This window comes from Pleurodeles waltl, chromosome 1_2 (assembly GCF_031143425.1).
Source record: "Pleurodeles waltl isolate 20211129_DDA chromosome 1_2, aPleWal1.hap1.20221129, whole genome shotgun sequence".
In the NCBI taxonomy this organism is placed as follows: Eukaryota; Metazoa; Chordata; class Amphibia; order Caudata; family Salamandridae; genus Pleurodeles; species Pleurodeles waltl.
In genome coordinates, this window is record NC_090437.1 from 925,898,715 (window position 1) to 925,921,453 (window position 22,739).

Genomic DNA, 22,739 nt, shown 5'->3' on the forward strand with positions numbered 1-22,739 from the left:
CCCAAACAGCTAAAAATATATGTACAACAATGTACTATTTTTATGAACAGATTTTTTTAATTTTTTGTTCTGTTTTTGCAAAACCCAGTGAAGACTCATTTTACTGCCTCAAAAAAGCAATTCTGGGAAATTTTCCTCAACCATGTTAGGCAAACCAGAGTGTAAACTGGTATAAGTATATAGTATTTGCTGTTAACTCCTGCCCTTAATTCCTTTGTGTCTGGCCACCAAAAAATGTCACTGCTCAACCCGTCTGTGTCTCCAGCTTTGAACTATGTACCAGCAATCCATGGATGAACTGATTCCGGGATTTCAGCCATCCCAACCATTATTACTGATGTACCTTGATTTGTAATACCAAGAAATCCATCATCACATACAGAGATCCTCCTACAAGAAATTGTACTGTATGAGAATTTGTCTGATGCATATTTTGAAAGAGAAAAAAAAAACTGCTTCTAGTTAATCAACACTACATATGGCTTCTTGTTTACTGTTTGTTGATGTATGATACCTTTTTGCACCATAGTCATTCTTCTGGATAGCCACTGTGATCTTTTTCCTTTTAATGTGGATTATAATGTTGTGGTTTTCCTTTTGGTAGATAGGAACTTTTACAGTGCTGTTTCCCATGGTTCAGGAACTGCAGCCAGATGCTTTTTCTCACAAACCATATCTGGAATATCATTCTATGAACATCACTAAATATCCTTTGCTGGGCGGTGTTTGGGAAAACGTGACTTATCAAATTATGGTCCCAACAGAAATTATTCAAATTCCATATGTTTTAAAAGTCTCTCTAGATGGTTATAAATTACTGGTCATTTTGTAAATACATGGGACATACTGATGCTGAACAAATGATCTTTTCTCCTAGGCTACCCTATATAATGTTTACAATTTAAATGCCAAAACTCGTTAAGAGCTGTTTTATTATCATCGTTAAGGCATCACTACATTTATAGACTAGTAGTCCCCAATAAATATATCGTTTTGCACAGTAGGAGCATTGTGGAGCTCTGCCCGTGAGCAGTTCCTGAAATTTCCCGAAAAGGTTCCCGTATTTTAACAATGGGGATAGATCAAATCTATCTACTTTTCGTTATTCACAAAAAACATAACGTCTTCAGAAAAAAGTGATTACCAATAGCCGACTGCATCTACTCTGCACTTGTAACTCAAAGGCTTGCTGTTTAACGTTAGGAATACTGGAAGGAAAATACAAATGAACAAAGTACTTGGGATTCTAGGTTTTGGAAGATTAAAGGTACAGAGGCTTTTTTAGAGCATGTATGATACCCAGAGAAGTGATACTTTTAAATAAGATGATCCAGCAGGCAACATATGTGGGTGGTGTGGGTGTTTGCGTCCACTAGAGATTTAAAGACACCGTCTGGTACAAAAGTTTATATGACAAGCCCTACGCTGGCAATGGAAAGAAAATGTTACTGATGCTGTATTAATTGCTACGATTCAAATTAGTACTTAGAATATGAAAATATTTAATTGAGATGGAATTGTCCTATGGCCAACAAAGGCTTATATATGCGTGAACAGGTTCCTTTCTAAAGCTACTGTTCCTTTAGCAAACAGCCAAGAGCCACAATATAGTATATATTCCCTCAGTACAGTAACCACCTACAGTGGGGGTTAAACTGTCAACGATGGCAGCAAATTCCAGTTTAACTCGTGTGAAAGAACATCTGTCTAAAATGAGAGAAGAAACAGATTACAATGATTTCCTCCTGGGTCTCCAATCAGTAAAAACAAATGATTTGTGTCCACTATTAAAGAAGAGCAGGCTTATTCTGAAAGTGAAGTGCCAGAAAATCTTAGGGAAAGTGAAAGAACTAATGCAGACAACATTAAAAGTTACAAACTGTTTCCATGCCCTATCAAAACGGGTATACACAATTTCCACCAGATTTTCATCAATTTGCAATCTTCTGAAAAAAGGTTTAAGGCTTTTACAAGGACATGGACAGGCTCAGATCCAAGCAATAATAAAACTAAATTGGGCATAACAAACTTTAAAACTGGGTAAAGGGTCAAGGCAGCTACTAACAAACTGCTATATTTGACTCTTGCAAGTTTTGTTTAACACAAAAAACAATGGCCAAAAAAGAGGTGTAAGGAAATGCCTCTTTTTGTATGGTCACCCGCCAAGTGTTCAGACTGATGCTGCTGGTTTTTCGACTTGGAGTGCACTGAGGATTGTTAAACAGACCCTAGTACCTGTACGCTTACCCTTTAAATGATATGTAGAATTGGCTCTTATCCAATTGCTTAAGCTAACTTACCTGTATGTCTCTAGTAAATGGTACCTACAGGACATAAGTTAGGTGGGCCCTTAGGAATTGCAGCATTGGCTGTGCCATCCTGGGCGTTAGGAGGAGGAAAACAAGACCCCCAGCCCACCAACTGCAGACTGGAAAAGCAGTTCAAACCGATACCCCCGACTTGGCAAGTTGAAGTAAGGGCACAGCCAGACTTCTCACAGTATACATATGAGTCACCCCTACAGCAAACCTATCAAGATCTAAGGCGGGGTGCAACATAGCCTACGGTCAGAACATGTAATTTTACATGTTCAGAATGTAAAACATAGTAAAAGATCTTTATATGAATACTCACTGTCCAACACATTTTCAACACCTTCACTGATTGTTTGCAGTGCAACATGTGTGCATCCAACTTAATTACACAGGCACCTATGTCCACATAGAGGAGTACTGTTATTAATTGCTTCTTTTTAGTTTTTTTTGTTATAATTGTTTTGTCAGATATTCGTTACTGTGGGTCATCATGAAAGCCCATTAACATTCAAGGTCCTTAGGATGGTCACACTTACTTAGGACATAAGAGACCAAAATGTCAATGTTGCGCCACTTCTCTCACGTTAAATACTGGAGTCCTGGATTGATAGATGTGTACAAGGACTAATTCCAGTAATCAAGAGAGTGGACTTTACATGCATTAATCTATGATGTTCTAATGGATTTCTAATTTAGCGTTCATGATTAATGTATGCTGGGTTTCTAATGTACCTTGCAATTATGATTTATTTACATACAAACAAATAAGTGTTTTGGTTGAATTTCTCTGTGTATGCGTGTTTCGCCTTTCTCTAATACACTGATTTGATTTTATAAATTTTGTAATAGCAATTTACCTTTTAGGCCTCCTATTCACAGCACAGGGACACAACAGCTGAGAAGCCTTCTGGGCTAAGTTAGTAGTCCAGAATCTTCACCCTGCCGCCATGCAGCACCAGGGACCAGGACCTACGCACAAAGTTGCACGCAGGTTCACTGAGCCAAGGAGAGTCACCCGAGTGCAGCTGGGACCCCCCAGAGGATGGGTTATCGACCAAGGAAGGATTGGCCTGTGACCGTGGTACTGGGTGACCGGTTTTCCAGTGGCAACAGGACTTCTGCCAACATCGAAAGGACAGCCTCACTCCCTTTGTTGACTGAGGAGTCTAAGGAGACTCCAACTGACTGCATTACACCTAGTTCAAAGTTTTTATTGAATTTGCCAATGCTTTGTTGGTTAGCTAGTTTAGCCACGTTTTAGACATGTTATGTTAGCAAACTAGGCCTGCCATTGTGCACTTTAGCCCAGTTACATTTTATTCAGCAATGCCTTATTTTTCTAGCATTAGCCACATTTGCAGTGCTTTATTTTCTCTATTTGTTCCTCCGCCTAGGAAAGCATCATGTTCTTAGCTTTGCACTTTCCTCAAGGCTGCAGTAAGATAGGGTTGCTGGTAAAAGTTGTACGCTATGTCTCCAAAATTCACAGAAACATACATATCCTTACGTGGGGACTTTTTATTATAACATTAGTTGTTCTATTATAAAACACTTCTCTGTCCCATACACATTAGAGGGTGATTCCAGCCAGATGACCACGACTGCATGTTGGTTGCCGAACGTCTTTGCTACAGCTGCGTGCTTAGACTACTGAATCCTTGGCCTATATGAGGACGGTTTCTTTTTAAACAGGCTTCCTTGCTCAGGTATGGGGGATGATCATTTCCCAGGGGGAACCTGAAGGGCAGATTAGGGCTTATCCGCTGTGCTCTAACATAGCTTAGGTAGGAAAGATATATATCACTCCTAGTGACAGTATGGTGGGACTATTTTTGTGTTTCACTCTCCTTGTTACAATTTTGCTTCTAGCGTGTTTTATAATCCTAGTTATTGCAATACCTGCCATTTTATCTAAGATGCAGTTACTTCAATAAATCCTTATTGAACTATATTCTGTCTGTTTGCTTTTGCCTGTGTGAGACTATTATAACCAAGAGAAAGGGATGAGATCTGATCGACTACAATTCCCCTGAAGAGTCTTTCTTGTCATGGGCCCGGTTGCCACAATCATCCCTGCTCTTGGGCAGAGATGAGGCACTGCTAGTTAGTCGGAAAACCCGGATTGGGCCGACAGGCGTCACATGGTGTAGAACTGTTGTACTCAGTACCCCACAATTCAGGTGGTTCTGCCACCCAAATCCAGTAGCCTCAGTAGGATAATAAGAACCTACGTGACAGCTTGTTCACTGTTGAGTGAAATGCTTTAATTACTAAAACTTGTAAATACTATATCTCCGTAACACTGCAGAGGATCTTTTTTTATTGTGGGGTCTAAAAATACCTAAAATACAGTATGTTGTTGTAAAATGGTTTCAGATTTATTTGGTGTTGTCTGTATTTCTTCTTCAATTACTTTGGTATTGTTTAAATGCTTTATACTTGTTCCTTTGTGTAAGCCTTGCTGCTCAGAGCAACAGCCACCCAGGGTTGAGCTGACAGTTTGACAAACAAAACCTAAGGGTCCTAAAAGGGTTGTTAAGTGTTTTACATGGTGAGGTTGCACAACCACACCATATAATATACCCCAGTTCCTCATTTCAATACAAAGCTCCACATTTTCTGTGGCAGATGACCATCATATCATTTGCTCTTACATAGCGTAATCTCCTTGACACCTATGGTCTTTCATTTTTATGACTGTCAAAAAGACATGAAAAAAATGAAGTCTCCTGTTTGAATTCCTATGTTGGACAAACAATAAGCAGGCATTCATAAGCACAACTGCATAAACCAACATTCTTGGACACTGACTCCTTTGTGATTTCATTATTCTGTGAAGCTTGTAACCCTTTGGTGCCAGGATTCACCTGAAAATTGCTGACCATACTAGCCTAATTAATTTGTTCTTATTACACAATCCTTGGTAATGGCTTCTATCTAATAAGGACAAACGATTGTTGTTGTGGGATGGCCTCCAGATTCACCTACTTGTTAAATGTTAAATAGCTGTGATATACTGTGGTATTACAATGTATCCTCCTCCAAGAAAGTTATCTGAAAGTGTTTCATGGGCAAAACAGACATGATAAATATGTAATTTGGTAAATTAAATATGCTTGTTGTGACATTAATACATTAACATGTATCTTTAAACTCTGCAGCAGAAACCCTTGACCTGCACACAGCCTGTTCTGTGCCTGAAATTCAAACAGTCCTGCAAATGCAGTTTCCAATCCATTTTGCTGACCTGCTGCAGACTATTTTTCATTCTTCAAACACAACTGGCATAACTACTGTTTTAAAAATATTGGATCTGGCTTACTGATTCTTTTAAAGCCATATTAGAACTCATTCCTTTATTCTTCAACTCATTCCTTTCAAGCCTGGTTGACTTACAGCTAACCCTACTGATAACCTATTGTGCAATTCGCATTTTAATTCTAGTAAAGAAACAAGGCCTACATGAATTTAAGTTTGAGCAGAAATGACATCTAGCCAACTGAGCAACAGTGCCATGAAGGCATTGCATTTTATGTCACAGAAGAATCATTGACTGCAATGAGTATAACTTGGACTTTCGTTCTGCATGTTCCAAGCTCCTCTGGTGAAGCCACCTTTTTGGTGCGTAAACTGTTTTGAAGCTTTCTATCTGGATGTGCCACTAGAACCAAAGTCAATAGCAGCATTTAATATGAGAGAAGCCATTCAGCCATTAAGACTGCACCAATCATACTGCACTGCTATGCAGCAGTTAAAAGAACTATGCAATATATGATGATATCAATGATTATAACATTTACGTGTGCTGTTTGAAGAACAATCTCTTCTTGTGTGAAACTGTTTATGACCGGTCATTAAAATCAATAAAAATGTTTTCTTAAAAAAAAAAAAATATATATATATATATATATATATATATATATATATATATATATATATATATATATATATATATATATATATATATATATATATATATATCTCAGATACTGACTACATCCTTTGATTACCAAGATGCTCCTCTCCAATAAGTGCACACCCAAGCTTCAATGCCAACAACCCGACCAACAATATCAAGCTCAGACCGTACTCTTCAACAAGCTATTACAGCACCATCATTGTCATTAATGGCCCCTATTTCTTGGAAGATCCATGTCAGCTCTGCAGCAGGGAGAATTTGGCAAATGACAAGGTTGTGCTGTGACGTGCACATAAAGTTCATCCTTTTTCAGATATTACATGAAGAAAAAGTCTACAAATGGACAGTTTGCACCTCTAATGTTTTTGTCTCCAGTTTTGTACCTAGCCGCAATAATTTGAAAATGAAATTAAACCTCCTAGCTGCCTTCATTTGTCTTGCAACTATATGTATTTACAAATATATTACTGTATGTGTATTCCTGATCATTACTGGGACATGAATATTTTTTTTCTATTCTGGCAACTCCCCTGTGACTTACACGTGCCAGTCAATCAGAAAGTGGATATGTAGGATTAGTGAAGTGCTGCATGTGTGTGACGTCATTTAGTTTTTAATATGTTCTGCCATGTGATCATCAAGCTTACGTGAATATATTTGCAACATTTAATTTGAACGCTGTTTCATTTTACATTAGTCTGTTATTTTTTTTATGTTTCTCTACTGTTGACAACAATGTGCTGCTTTAATGTTATTTTTTGTAGAACAAAACTAATTGAAGGACTTTAGGCCACTTTCTGTTAGTTGTTTTTGCTAAGATTTTCTAACAACAAGGTTATGTTATAAATGTTGAGTGACGGGTTAATGGGAATCTTCAGATCAGGTGAGGCAGACAGGCTGTAGAGAATCTGAATGTTACTGGGAGGGGAGCAATGTAGCCTGTGCTTGTTCAAAGACTTATAAGCACAGCTGTCCTTCTGTGATATGAAATCTATTGTCCAAACAGGTAAGCCAGTGTGTACCACCTCTCAAACAGCTTTTTTTCTGCAGTGCTAGAATTAAATTAGTGCTTAGAAGCAGCAGAATGATGGTAGGATTGTTATAAACGTACCATAGTAACCATGTTAGGACAATTCTTCTTATCATTTATGTTTTTGGTGAACATTGCAGCTGCCGTTTTATTTGTGTTCATTGTGGTCACAATTCATATTTAGTGCACTAGACAAGGGTTATGATTTTAAATAAATATTTAAAATGTATCTTTCGTGTTCTTGAGTGTATAGTTCTTTAATAATGAGGGTTTGAATTTCCACTAACTACCTCTGTGATGTCTCATGGGATTGATCGTCACCTGGAGCACATCTCGCTTAAATATTGCTCAGTAGGCTGTGAAATGGCTGCAGTACACTTGGTTTCTGTCCTTGATGCCAGAGGCTCTAGAAAACCGGTCCCCATGTTTCAATAAACATTTAGATAATGTATCAGCCAGAGGCTTATATTAAGAACATTTAGGATTAGTTGGGAGCTGCAGGTTAAGGGACGCTCCAGCCCTTCTGATCACTATAGCCAATGATGCACTCTCCTCTGAGGTTGAACCAGGAGGAATCCTGTAGGTCTTCATACCAGGTTTTATTCATATTGTGGGACAAATGTGTTTTCATCGTCACCAAAAGAGTCTGAGGAGAAAATTTTATTTGCCTTTGCGTAACTTTTGCAGAAGGGCAGCATGTCAGAGTTGGAAGGGTTTCCAGTAGGCAGCGCCATAACAGGATCATGGCACATCCTCGATGAAGGTCCAGACAAAGTCTGGTTCAGAATCTGAAACCATTACAGGGTGTGGATCCTATTCTGGTGCTGGCGTCCATGTCCAAGTGGGTGGCATCGGGACCGCATCGGTCATCAAAGATGGTGTGTAACCTTCAAGGGGGTATCACTGGGCAAAGGTGAACCGGGGTAGTAGCCTGACTGAAAGCCCTTGAAGATCCTTGGGGCCTGAAATCACCCAACAGAGGGAGACATAAGCTTGTCAAAAATCCACAGCACGGCCTCTGTATGGGCCTTGATTTGCTGCAACACTCAACAGACCTGGAAGGCGGGGAGCATCAGAATAAGACTCTGAATCTGCTCCTCATGAGTGAAAACTGGTGGCAGGTTGATGCTCTCTGGATATCGAGAATGGTGGGAAGGGGCAGATTTCCGCTTGGACTTTTAAAGCTTTTTAACTTTCACTTACCCAAAGACTTCAACCACAATGAAGATATGCTGAGGAAATAAATTCAAGAGCAGGCATGGGACATTTACTCTCTATTTCAACCAAGAACAGTGCATAGTCTTGCATGTTTTGAACATAAAGCTTCAGAACATAGGAGGTACTTCGAGATCATCTGGGCACATAAGTGGCAATTCTTGGAGTCGTAGTCTGACGTCAAACACCAGTGTACACCTCATGGGGACATGCTCAGAAATTTGTGCCAGTGGCTACAAGGTCTAAACCCTGTCATTGTAAGAGAGGCCATTTTTTTTTGTACAGTGGAAACATTTTTGGGGGGATAATCAGGAAAAATAGATACAGAAGCTATAGAGCTCCAGATCTGCATCTGAAGGTGCAGAAAGAAAGGAACTGCCCTCAGCATACAAGGGTGGCACCTACATGCAGCTGTGTTCACCATTTCTGAAGCAAAACAAAGCTAGTGTGAAGCCACACATCACCACCTAGCAGTGCCCAGGTGTACTGCTTTAAAGGTTTTCCAGATACAGACAGGCGCCAGGAGAATCTTGACAAGGTGAAGAATTTGTGCTTCAAAGTATCCATCAGAACTTAGCGTGCTGGAGTAGCACTTATATGTGGCTCCATTCATCACTTATAGTGAGGAATAAATTTGATGAGGAGCCGCATGACATCACCTACCGGCATTCCACAGCAATTCTGTTAAAAGCTTCAGGATCCGGCCAGTCATCTGGGGAAATTCTAAAGGTGAGGGACAGGCAGCTAAAAGTAGCAATCAGAAACTTTACTCCTGAGATCTCAGTGCAACAGCAGCAAAGTGGATAAAGACATTTGGCACATACAAATTCACTGCTGAGCTCTATTAGCTAATAACACAATTAAGTGTGCACAAACATAAAAACCAAACTGTGAACACATGCATTTCACAAAAATATAACTTTTTATTTACTGAGTAAATACCTGAAGATATTTCATTAGATCGACCGATTTTTACTGTTTCCAAGTGATCAGGATTATTTCTTACTAGTGCCTTATTTTCTTCGCTTTGGGCATGCACGTTTTTTAATGGAGTAGGATCACACGAGCTGCAAATGCTTGCACCACTTTCAAGTCCTTAGGAAAAAAAACATGTGCATTATCTTTAAAATACTGTATGTAATGAAGGTGCATCAGTTTCACAAAATCATTGTTACTTAGCTTCTAAAATGTGTTTGATTGATTACTCTGCACATTATTCAAAACTGAAATCCCCTACTAAGACTAACACCAGCAACTGTGGTCACTGGGATAATGATGACAGTGCCAGACCCCATTAGGGATGGCTAGTGTCCAAGCAGAGGTTACTGGGGTTCATTGTGGAGCATGAAGTTGCTATCCTCTAGTATCCTAAGGTCTGCCCTATTAGGATTCTGCTAACTTGGTCATGTACCAACCAACCCCGCAGTGGCCTTTCAGTGTAGCGTGGGTAAACAGCTCAAGGACTCTCATGGAGGAACTGGGCGAGGATGGTCATAACGCAAGCAGTTAAACAACAGGCATAATATTGTAGTCCAGTCCAGAGCTTTTGTGAAAAAAAAAAAAACAACAACATAAAAAATACGTAAATAACACCCCAACTCAATTAATCATACCGCAGCTAAGGTCTTCTACGGATGCAAAATGGGTTTCCATACTGACAAACAGAAGCCTTAGAGCTTACTTGTCACCGAACATGGGAAAACTGAATCTAACAGTCAGGTTCTCAGGCAACTTTCTGTTTAGGTGTTAACTTTATCTGAGGCGAAGTACACCTCGGGGATCTCCAAGGATGGTTGTGAAATCTACAACTACAGCACAAGCAAAGTTGCACAAGCAAAGTTGCACAAGCTCATTCAGGACCCAAGCCTCCTCTTCTCCATATTGGGCTGGTGGAAAACGCTGCAACACGGACAAAGACACTCCAATCGAGCAAGTCCAGTTCTGGTGGCGGGTTTTTCCTTCCTCCAGTCCACACTGGAGGGTTATGGTGCTCTGGAGGCTCCAAAAGCAGAGTCAAGCACAGGATCTTTAGTCTTCCTTAGTGGCAGTTGCTGGAGAGGGGATATTGGTGAGTTACATGTTCACACCGACTCTTCTTGGGTATGGAGGGAAACAAGAAAGCTCTTGAGCACACAGGTCACCTCTGACCCTACAGTGATTAGCTAGTGCCGCTCCTCTCTCTGGAACCAGAGACAGCTTCATACCCTCAGGAAGGCAGCCCCTAGGAGACAAGTTGTTACTTCTCCCCTCTCAGCAGGCAGTTTTCTGAATCTAAGTCCGACCCAGAACTCTAAAGTATGAATCACAGAATTGAAGTTCCGCCCCCTTGCCTCTTGGACACTGGTTATCAGCAATGTCAGCCTTGAATCACAGCAACTCTGATTACTCTCCTAAGTACCCTCTTCCTTAGTAGGTGAAAAATCTTGAAACTGACACCAAGGGGGAAAATTTAGGTTCCACCTACATACACTATTTCCAAGTATAAGTTGTGGACCCAAAGTCTAAAGTCCAACAATCAGTTTCACATTGTTCCTTTTCGCACTTCATTTTCGTGCTGTAGCACTGAGACAGTTTTTGTGAACGGTGTAGGCTCTCTCAGCGGGAACTGGTGAGGCAGGCTCCAAGTAGGAGTACTAATAATATGAGCACAATAATTTGTGATGGTCTGCACCAGGCTGTCATCGGTGCTCCTGGAAAAGCCATTCAAGGGAAAGACAAAATGACAAAGTCCTGCCCACATACTTCTCTCTAGCAGTTAAATCTGTTGTCTCACCACCTCTCCCCACAAACAACAAAATGGCAGTGCCCAGGAAGAACTAACCTGCAATACCCTGCTAAAAAGGTTACTATAAATTACTAATGGCAGCCCCTTCTCCATCCATCTCTGCTTTAGTGTAGAGGGATACATTCACCAGATCACAAATCACAGGCAATATATTTCCACTGCCTAGGGAAGCTGAATCAGAACAGCCATTTTCTGCCATGTCAAACCAGGATAAATCCAAAATTGACAGTAGTGGCTTCAGCATTCAAAATCACTGAATCCTGCTTCCATTCACTAAATATGCAGGTGCACTTGAGATAAACACAGGATATCAGTGCAGGGTCTGGACACGACATGTAAGCAGAACTTTACATAAGTGGGACCTGTTGGCTTCTCACTCTTATTTTGAAGAGGTGAAAGGCAAGGCTAATACTATGGATTCAGAAATAGGCTACTGCCACCAGTGCTCACAGTACATGTCCCAAATGACACAGATTCAGGATGGCTCAGATGAAAAGAAGCATCTGCAAAGGAGTCAGTTGTGTCATCACATTTATAGTGAACCCCAACAATGTTAGGAGATTCACCTATAGTCTGGAGGTGGGTGACAACTGCCTGGGACTAGCTCGCCTTCAACAGCCAGCATTCGAAGTAGTTGAATAGTGTAACCCCTGGCCTCGAAAGATAGACTGCACTGTGTCCAGAAGAGCTCTGATGAAAGGGAGCATATGAGAGGGAGTCAGGTATGTCTTTGGCAACTTGAAAGTGAACCCCAGCGAATGCAGGACATCTGCCAAAGTCCAAAGGTGGGAGATGGCAGCCTGGGGCGAGCCCGCCTTCAACAGCCAGTCACTTGGGGAAGACTGAAACCCCTGGTGAGTGCAGATGAGCTGCAATCACCACCATCGTCTTGGTGAAAACACAACGGGTGCTGTTAAGGCCAAAGGGGAGAATGTTAAACTAAAAGTGCTCATGGCCTACTGTAAACCGCAAATAACTTGTATGGGCAGGCAGGACAGGAATATGAAAATAAGCATCCTGCAAGTCCAATGCTACCATGCATGCTCCTGGGTCCAGGACACATAAAACCTGAGCCAGAGTAAGCATTCTGAACGTCCACGCCTTGAGGAAGAGATTGAGTGATCGAATTTGGATTTGTTTTTTTTGTTTTTTTAATTTTCAAAAACAAAAACCCACTGGAAGTTTTGAAACTTTTCCATACAGCTCTATCATGTTTGACAGAGCCATACAGCAAAGTTCCAATGTGGTCACAGGAACTGCTATTATGGTGGTTCCTGTAAATAGTACAGGTAGACATTTCTGAATTTGGCAGAAGGGTATTTCGTCAGAGCGTGGGAGTAACTTACTCAAAATTAGTCCCTTAGTCTCCCCACCAATTTCTTCCTCATCAATCATCATAAACAGAGCAATATCTACCAAACTACAGTAGCCTACCAACAGGAATAAACAGCTGTAAACTTGTAGAAAAAGTTACTTACCTGTGGTAATGATCTTTCCATTAACTACTATATCCTCTTCTGTACAATAATCCCAAATGTTAGACTGGCGCCAACAACTTCAAAGTTTCCACAACACTAGTAGGGTGGCGCTGCCTTCGTACTGATGCCAGAAGTGGCATCAGATAACGTCACCAAAGTCCTAAAGCACCAACCCTGGCATAGCAACGTCTGTTTCCATCCATTTTTCCCCGCTTTCAAGGTAACTGGATAGCGAGACATCAGTAATTTTGCACATGACCAAAAGAAATGTGGGATGTTTTTAACTCCCACTTGGGATGTCCCACCCAAGAGAGGGTGTGATTCCTCCAGACAAAGATATTCTTTGTGTTGTGTAGGAGGGATTCAAAGTTCAGGATGTCGCTGTGGTAGGAGACTCCCCCAGGGTGTTCCTGTCCCCCCTCCCCTCCCCAAACACACACATTCTAGAACGAAGCCCCTCAATTTCGTCATGTTTATAGGAGGCTGGCTCGGTATATGGTGTACACCTATGGGTGACGCACTCTGCACTGAGTCCAGACAACCCTTAGTGAAAGTTCAGGCAGCTCTAGATAACCAGATCATTTATACGGGTAGCTGTGGAGAGCAGCTAAGGCTTATCCAGGAGGGTGTAAAGCGGTTGTAAATACCACACAGGAAAGAACAACACAGCTGTTAGAAAATTATGTAATATTTATTAGAACACACACTCAAGGTCTAATTCTGGTATAACTCCTAACTAGAGATATGGTCATACAAAAATATACTAAGAAACAGGTAAGTAAAAGCATAAAATAACATGGGCCCCTATGGGGTGGGCCAAAACATATACTAGAAAAAGAAATGCGAAAATCAATCCTAACCCACACTACCACCCAGGGACCCTTAGGATTGGGGAAGTACTAAAACCGCAAAATTAAGTAGGTAGGATTCCCCAGTCGACCATGTGCAGAGTTGTAACCTCGGGTGAGTATCCATAGGGGAAGTCATGGTTGGAGTTTTCACATTTTAGGACCCTTCTCATAGGACCCTGAGGCAACCTGTTGGGACAAGTTAGGTTGGATAGTGCCCCACCTGTGGATATCCAGAATACTGGAGTAGCTACAGCAGGGAGCTCAAGTGCATAGGGGGTGAAGTTGTGTCAGAATCTCCCAGTGAAATCTATGAGGACCTCGGTTGTCCAGCTGCTGTTGTGACATGTGGACCGGTCGGTGGAACCCAGGTGTGGATTCCTGAAGAAGATGACCTAAGGAAAGAAGGGACAGAGTACAGACCATCCGAAGGTACCCAGGAGAGCAATGCCCACCCTTCTCGGAGATGTTTTACTGTTGGACAGTGGACAAAGAAGATGCAGGAAATCCCTGGAGTTGTCGATGAGCTGTCCCACGCAGGTCTTCGAACTGCAGAGGGGACAGCGGGTTCACCAACAAGCCTTGACAAATGGAGGTAAGTGTTGCACAGAGTTTGCAGAATTCGTGGGGACCAGCAAGGCCCAGGTGATCCAACCTTGGCAGGTAGGTCAGGGCAAGCCCTCAGCAAGCAGGTGATCCAACAGGAATCATTGAAGCCCCCAGGTGGACCCTTTGGCAGCCAGCACATTGAGGCCTCAGCAGCCCAGCAAAGAGCCCAGGTCACAGGGGTTGCAGAGAAGACACCGCTCTTGGAGCTGTGTAGTATTGGAGGCTGGGGCTTCTTGGAGCTAGGTCTCCAGACTGGAGAGCCAACAAGCCTTGGCAACAACAAACAGACGCGGTGCACAGGGATTCTGGTCAAGCAGCTCCACCAAGGAACTACAGACTTCCCAGTTGCAAAGAAGATAGATCAGACCTCTGGAGAGCCATAGAACCACCACCTGTGTTGTAGAACCTTGAAGAGTTTGTGGGACAGCAGGATCCCTGATGCAGAGTATTAACTCCTTCACTCCAAGGTAGATTCCTTCTTGCTTTCCTAAGTGCAGGCAGAGTTCTGTGACTCTGAAGAATGCACGGCCACGCGCTTGCAGAAGTTTTGAAGAACTCCTACTGGTCCCAGTCTTGCTTTCAGTTCTAGCGAAATACAGCTGCGGTTCCGGTGTCCAGGTTGAAGAAGCATCTTGCAGAGGAGACTTGTTGACAGATTTGGAAGTCTTACAGATGAATCTGGGGTCCCACCTTCAGGAAAGCCCTTAAGTAACCCAGGATGAGGGTTGGACACTAACTTCAGTGACCCACCTATCAGGTGGGGGCAGGGACGTCACCAAGCTGGACTAACCAGTCAGATGCTCCCACGGGCCTCTGCTCATCTTATTTTCAAGATGGCAAAATTAAGTGGCTACCTGGCAGAGCTCTGTGCACTTTCCTAGGGGAGGAGCTGGACTGGGGGTGGTCACTCACCAATTGGTGCAGTTTTGCGCCAGAACAGGAGCTAGTGACTACTGCACTACAGTAAACAGGTTTATGCAAGGAGGGCATCAAATGTGCCATTTAAAGCAGTCTGGTGGCGCTCAGGGGCACCGCCACCCCAACCTGGTGACACCCGTTTCTATAGGAGAGGTGTCACACCTTTCTCTTACAGGAAATCCTTTGTTCTGCCTTCCCCTGCCCAAGTTAAGCTCAGCAGCAGGAGGGCAGAACAGTGTCTGAGGTCGGCAGCAGCACGAGCAGACATGCAGACCCTGCACGGCTGTACAGGCAGTTATGGGGGATCCTCTAGGGAACCTGCAGAGTACATACGATCATGCAACTAACACTAGAATCCGTGTAGCTGCACAACTCCAGCTTTGATACCAAACATGCCTAGGTTTGGTGAAGTCATTATGTAGTTGGACATCTTGTGTTGAACAGTGTCCATAACATATGTTAAGATGGCTTCATCACAATTACAAAGCTCAGAAAATAGGCTCTGGGGTTTGTTGGGGCACCTCTCCTCACACAGGGGTGTCCTCACACAGAATCATGCGCCTTGCCCTGGAGCTGAAGCGCCTACCTTAAGAGTGACTTATAGGGTCAGAGTGCAGTGACCGTGATAAGAGAAACCTTATGTCTGGGGTGAAAGGTGAATGCACCATTTCACACAGGCTGCAATGGCATGCCAGTAGTCCCAGTTTGCATGGCTCCCCCATGGGTGGCACAATACATGCTGCATCCCATGTGGGACCCCGGTCTACCAATGCCCTGGGTACATAAGTGCCATATACAAAGGACTTACATAGGTGCACCGGTATGCCAATTCTGAGTGTAAAAACTGTACAGCAACCAAATTTAGAGAGAAGAAAACAGACACTGGGGTCCTGTTGAGCAGGATCCCTAAGAACTAGAGTCCAAACACACTGACATCAGGCCAAAAGTGAGGGTAACTATGCTAGAAAGATGTCTCTTTCCTATATATCCCCCCCGCCCCCCCAAACAAATGAGCTAATGAGACTAACCTTGCCCAGTTGAGTCTTCATTATTTAAATGGAAATATCTGGAAAGTCCAACTACATTGGCATGGTTACTCCCAGGTCTATGTTCCACTGTAAAGTCCATCCCCCTGTAGGGAAATGGACCACCTCAAAAGTTTGAGGTTCTCACCTTTCATCTGTTTAAGCCAGAGGAGGTGCTTGTGGTCTGGTTGAACAATGAAGGGAGTGTGCAAAAGGTATGGCCTCAACTTCTTCAAGGCCAGAACCACAGCAAAGACTTCCCTCTTAATGGCTGACCAACCGTTTTCTCTGGGGGTAAACCTTCTGCCGATAAAAGCCACAGGTTGATCCTGGCCCTCTTCATTTAGTTGTGATAGCACTGCTCCTTATTCATATTCCAGAAGCATCAGTCTGGGCAATGAATTGTTTGGAATAGTTTGGGCTTTTGAGAATCGGAGCTGAGCACATGGTCCTTTTCAGGGCATTAAAGGTCTCTTGATAGCTAACTGTCGTACCTTTCTGGGCATCTTTTTTTAGACGTGAGATCATTCAAGGGGGCTAAAATGGAGCCAGACCGTTTTACAAATCTCCTGTAGTATCCAGTCAGGCCCAGAAAAGCTCGGACCTGGGTGTGGGTAGTTGAAGCAACCCCATCCATGATGGTCTGGATTTTGCTTTGAAAGGTTTGAACTTGACCTCCACCTACCATGTGGCCCACCTAAACCACTTTACTCTGCCCTATCTGGCATTTTGAGCCATGATAGAGAGGCCTTCCTTTTTCAAGGCATCAAGTACACTCCTGAGGTGGACCAGGTGTTCCTGACAGGTGGGGCTAAATACAGCAATATCATCTAGATATGCTGCACTAAAGTCTGCCAGGCCTGCCAGAACTTGATTCACCAACCTCTGGGATGTGGCAGGTGCATTTTGCAAACCAAAGGCATCAATGTGAAGTGATAATGCCCACCAGGAATGGAAATGCTGTTTTAGGCTTGACTGCATCAGTTAGCTTGATCTACCAGTAGCCTGCTGTCAGTTCAAAGGTGATGAGGTACTTGGCTGAAGCCAGTGTAACAATCAGCACATCTGGCCTAGGAATTGGAAGGGCATTATTCTTAGTGAATGCACTGAGGCCTCTGTGGCCCAAGGGCTATCTGAAGACTCAATCACCCCCACATCCAGCATCTTTTGAACTTCTGCCCTGATGCTATCTCTGATATGGTCAGGTTGCCTGTAGACGTTACTCTTCACAGGCAGAGTATCACCCGTGTCCACATCAAGGGCACACAAAGTTGTCTGACTAGGGGTCAGGGAAAAGAGTTCCAAATACTGACTGCGAACCTGCCTGTAGTGAGATTGGTGTTGATCAGAGGCAATCTGCAAAGACTAGCACATCCACTGAACCATCAACAGGGTTGTGGGAGAGAAGGTGAGGGAGAGGGTCACTTTCTGGTTCCTGCCCTTCATCAGTGGCCATGAGCAAGCTCATGTCAGCCATATCATATTAAGGTCTAAGACGGTTCACATGAAGTACCCTGTGGAGGCTTCTTGGGGTGCCCAGGTCAACCAAATAGGTGACCTCACCTTTCTGCTCTTAGATTGTGGGGCAAGCACTCCACTTGTCTTGTAGTGTTCTTGGGGCCACAGTATCTAAGCCCCACACTTTCTGTCCTGGCTGGTAAACAGTCAGTACAGCCTTTTGGTCATGCTACTGCTTTAGAAGCTCTTAGCTGATCTCAAGATTTTTGGAAGCCTTCTTCATGTACTTTGCCATGCAAGAGCGGAGGTCTAGTACATAGTTAACTATGTCTTGTTTAGGGAGGGTGTTTGTTTTGCTCCGAACCCTACTTCACAATAGCAAGAGGACCCCTAACTAGATGTCCAAACAGAAGTTCAAATGGACTGTAACCCACTCTCTTCTGGGGAACCTCTCTGTAGGCAAAAAGAAGGCATGGTAATAGGACATACCATCTTCAGTTTGTCTGAGAGTCCTATAATCAGTTTTGATGAATCGTTCAACTAACCCATTTCCCTGTGGATAAAGAGTAGTGAATTTATAGGTTACATTACATTCCTTCCACAGTGCTTTAAAGTATCCAGACATGAAGCTTGCACCTCTGACAGACACAACCTCCTTAGGAAAACCCACCCTGGAAAAGATTCCCAGGAGGTCTTTGGACACTGCAGGAGCTGAAGTGGACCAAAGTGGAATGGCCTCTGGGTATCTGGTGGCATGGTTCACCACCACCAGAACAAAGCAGTTCCCAAGTGCTGTAGGGGGGCCAAGGGGTTCGACAATGTCAATCCCTACGCTCTCAAAGGGTGCCCCAACCACTGGAAATGGAATTAAAGGGGCCTTTGTAGTGCCACCTATCTTGCCACTGGCTTGGTAGGTGACACAAGAGCAACAAAACTAATTTCTGTCTTCAGATGTGGGGTCAGTGAAAGTGTGGGACAAGTCTGTCTCAAGTCTTGCTTTGCCCAAGATGTCCTGTAAGGAGGATGCCATTAGCTAAAGTTAATAAGAACGCCCTAAAACTCTGAGGTATGACCAACCTCCTTGTGGCACCAGGCCTGGGGTCTATAGCCTCAGGGTATAGAAATCCATTCTCCTAATGGACCCTGTGGGGTCCACTAAAAGCCCATGCTTGCAGCAGCTTGCTGCCTGAGACCTTCAAGAGAGGGTTAAGATTTCTGCTCCTAACGCAATTCTTCCTTGGAGGACCCCCCTCCAAACAGCTGCGCTGTGTCAGCTCCCAGCTCCTTTGGTGCAGGTTACACACAAGGAGTAATATCATCTCCCTGAGAAGACTCCTCCTTGCATGAGTCCTAGGCAAGAGGTAATTTCTTACCCTTCCTACCTCTTCTCTTGGGAGCTGACTGGTCCATACTTTCAGGCTCCAGTGCTCCGGATTCTCCCTGTTTACTGGTCTGTGCTCTAGGTGTCACAAAGACATTGGCAGGGAAATCCGGTATTTCGGCATGGGCCTGTAACTCCACTTCTGGTCAGGCTGAGGTCTCCATAGCCATTAGACAGTCTACAGGAATAGAAGCGGGCACTACAACTCTTTTAGGGACAATAATACCCCCCACTCCCTCCACCCCAAACCCCCAGTTATGCTTAACAACTGCCATGGGGCAGCACTTAGTGATGTTATCAGAATTAGTAACTTGGTAATTGTGACCAAGTAAGATTTGCTCAGGAGACACCAGTTTTGCAGTCACCATAGTGACACTGGCACCTGTGTCCTTGTAGGATTCTGACTCAAAACCATTCATGAGGGGGTACTGCCGGTACTTCCTCATATTAGGAGGCCAGGCAGCCAGAGTGGCAAAGTCAAAGCCATCCTCTGACACTATGACAGCTTCAGTGGTCTCTCTGACTAGGCCAGAGTCCACTGCACTGCCCATGGTGAAACCAGCTACACCCTTGATTGAAGTACTACCATCAATGGTATTGCTTGGAGCACTAGGAGTGGTAGTAGTACTCTTGGTGTTGTCTTACGGCAGTTGCTATCACCTGCCCTACGGCCTTTTTCCCTACAAAGGAAGTACCAAGGTTTCTTTTTGGAGGAAAAAGAAGAGGATTTGGACCCACCCCCAGAAGAATTGTGTGGGCCTGATGAAGACTCCTTTTCAGTTGACTTTTTCCATTCTTCTCCTGGATCTTAGAACAACCCTTCTTTTGGACACCTCCATTGTGAGTTTTCTTACTCTCCCTGGTTCAAACCCACTTGTCTGCCTTCTTGCCCAATTCTTGGGGAGAGGTCAAATCTGAGTCCACCAGGTACTGATGCAGCTTTTCAGACAATTATAAAGGATGTGCTTTCTCATGATAATAATGTACCGCCCTTCACAGCCCTGGACATTACTACCATGTAACCAGCCTTCCAGAGCCTTAACTGAACAGTCCACAAAGTCTACGAAGTCTTGAGAGGATTCATTCTGAGTTTCTCTGAACTTATTCCTATGCTCCTCAGTTGTGACCCAACCTATCAAACAGAACTTCTTTCAAGGCCTGGTAGTTATCGGCATCTTCCTCCCTCACAGTCAAAAGTTTGTCTCTACCTTTGTCTCAAAAGGAGAGCCACAGGATAGCTGCCCAGTGCCTCTGAGGGACGTTCTGAACATTAAATGCCCTCTCTAAAGCAGTGATCCACTTATGAATGTCATCCCCAGACTTATAAAGGAGGGACTATTGTGCTGATATTCCTGGAATGAAAGGCGTTTTCCCTGACCCTGGATTCCCTTAGGCTGCCACCATGGGGTTCTAACCCCAAATTCTCTCTTTCCCTTTCCATCTCTAGGACCTCTCTCTCTAGAGCCAGAGGCTGCTTTTTCAACTTGAGTTTGGCCTTCTTAAGAATCAGCAAGCAGATCCCCCCTATCTAGAAATCCCTCATCTGAGCTAGAGGGGGTGGTGCCCACAGCAGAAGCCGAGGCAAGGGAAGATGAGGACGACACACCCCTCCTGGACACCCTTTTTTTTTTTTTTTTTTTACCAACCCAGGGACAGAATAAGTGGGCCTAGTACTACGCACCCCACCCACTTGTGCTACCAGCACAGCTCCCTGCAGGTTAAAGGTTCTCTTCAGAATCCTCATGGCTTTGGCCAGTGAGATCATAGGAAGTACCTGCTACCTACCTTTCCAACACTTGGGGTTCACCCTCCTCATCTAATTCTCTTTTCCTATCAGGATTCTGAAAATCATCCTGAAAAATAGCTTTGATAGGGTTACTACACAGGGACCTACGTTCTTTGTACCTAAGCCCCCCCCCCCCCCTCCACACTGGTCAGTGATCTCCACTGAAGACCTGGTGTTAGAGTAGTGTATGTGATGCACCTACCTACTCTTAAGTTTCAAAACTTTTTAAAAGCTTGGAGAAAAGGCTATGTTAAACACCTGACTTCCCAAATAAAAGTTTAGAAGTTCCTCAACTTACTTGTGTATGTATACTAAATAAGAGGAATGCGAAATAGTGAACCCAACCAAGGTAAGTGTGGTAGTTAGCTAGGGGCTGGGGGTAGATGTAAACACGAGAGGTAAGTATGGTACAGGACCTCAGCAACCAGGTGCAAGGTAGTTTCCTACCCAGTCATCCCATACACTAAGACAGGGATTAGTGGGTGGCGTTCGTGTGATTCAGGACCCTTCCAGTGCACCCTGAGGAAACCAACAGACTAGAGGAAGACTATAGCGTGCCCCCGCCCGAGGATACCCTGAAGAGAGGAGTACCTACACCAGGGAACCTGGATGCAGAGGAAAGAAGGGACTCTCTCTGAAGTCAGTGGAAGCCTCGGCTTGTCCAGTTACTGTCACAAACCATATACCAGCCGGAGGAACCCAGGGACGGATTCCAGCTGTGGAGGACCTGAAAAGGAAGGGAACAGAGTCCAGCACACCCTTGGAGGCGCTGAGGTGGCAATGTCCACCTTCCTAGAGGAGGGTTTCTGCAAGTCAGTAGAGGAAGAAGTCCAGCTGCGGGGTACAGGAGCAGCAGAAGTTCCATTAGTTAACATTGGGCACATGATCCCGAAACTGACCTCTGCTCCCGGCCCCCCCTTTGCTGCTAAGAATGCACTCTTGCTGCTGATTTGAACCTTTACTGGTGTTGACCTAAAATCCCAAAGACTGGATTTGTAATGTATTTGTGTTTTCCTCCCATAGGTTAGCATTGAAGACTGAAAATTGCACTGTGTTGATTTTTGAAACTGAAAAGTATTTTCAATTTAAAAACGGCTTACCTTATAACAAAGTTCTTTGGCTCAAGGCATATATAAAAGCAACTGTTATTTTTCTGATTTGGTCTTGGATTTATTCTTTGCGTATGTGTCTCATTTACTGCCTCTGTGAGTACAACAAATGCTTAATACAACTCCTTGATAAACTTAACTGCTCGCCCACACTACCACAAATAGAGCATTAGACCTATCTATTTCTGCCTCTGCAAACCTTTGGGGATCAATTGGACTTTTTGCACAGTGTACTTCTTTTTAGTGCACCATATAGAGAGAAACAGCTTCCTACAGACACATTCAAGTTTATCTACAACTTAGGCCCTACCTACCTTAACAGTTTCATTTCCCTGCATCAATTGCCTCCACTGCGCAAAACCCCTATTCGCAGACATCTCAAGCATACACAGAACCAGACCAGCAGCATAGGTGTTCTACTTCGCTCCTAAAGCAAGCAATGACCTCCCCACTCCACATAAGAGACACTTTCTCTTTTTTTTTTATTCCATAAGAAGCTGAAGACTTGGTTTTTCAATAACCCATCTACCATAGGAAAGGCTAGAGCAGCAGGATGCTCTGGTGGATGATATTGTGCTTTATAAATGAACATAACATAACATTTCTGTTTGTGCACCAAACACCAAAGTTGCACCTTGAAGCATAAGATGATTTAGTAGAGGTGTGACATGCTGAAAATATGATGTCTATCAGTTCTGGTGGCAAATGAAAGGAGCTATAGCACCAGGCGCGGAGGCCTTGGTCAGATGTCTGAGCTAGATTTTGAGGCATGTTGTTGAAGGTCTTGGAGATTGAGAAGCAGAATTATTCCCTCTGACAGAGAGAAGATCCAGTCTGAATCTCAGCTTGTGCAGGGTTAAGGG

At 43.7% G+C, this 22,739-nt stretch overlaps 1 protein-coding gene across 7 annotated transcripts in view; it reads right to left on the reverse strand.

Moving 5' to 3' along the window:
- The window catches only part of PCM1 (pericentriolar material 1), a 713,620-nt gene that overhangs the window by 330,742 nt on the left and 360,139 nt on the right, over positions 1-22,739 (reverse strand). For all 7 annotated transcript variants that reach the window (XM_069200330.1, XM_069200304.1, XM_069200313.1 and 4 more), the window contains exon 24: positions 9,422-9,574. In XM_069200330.1, the coding sequence (XP_069056431.1) occupies positions 9,422-9,574 (153 nt within the window). The remainder of the gene's footprint in view (positions 1-9,421; positions 9,575-22,739) is intronic.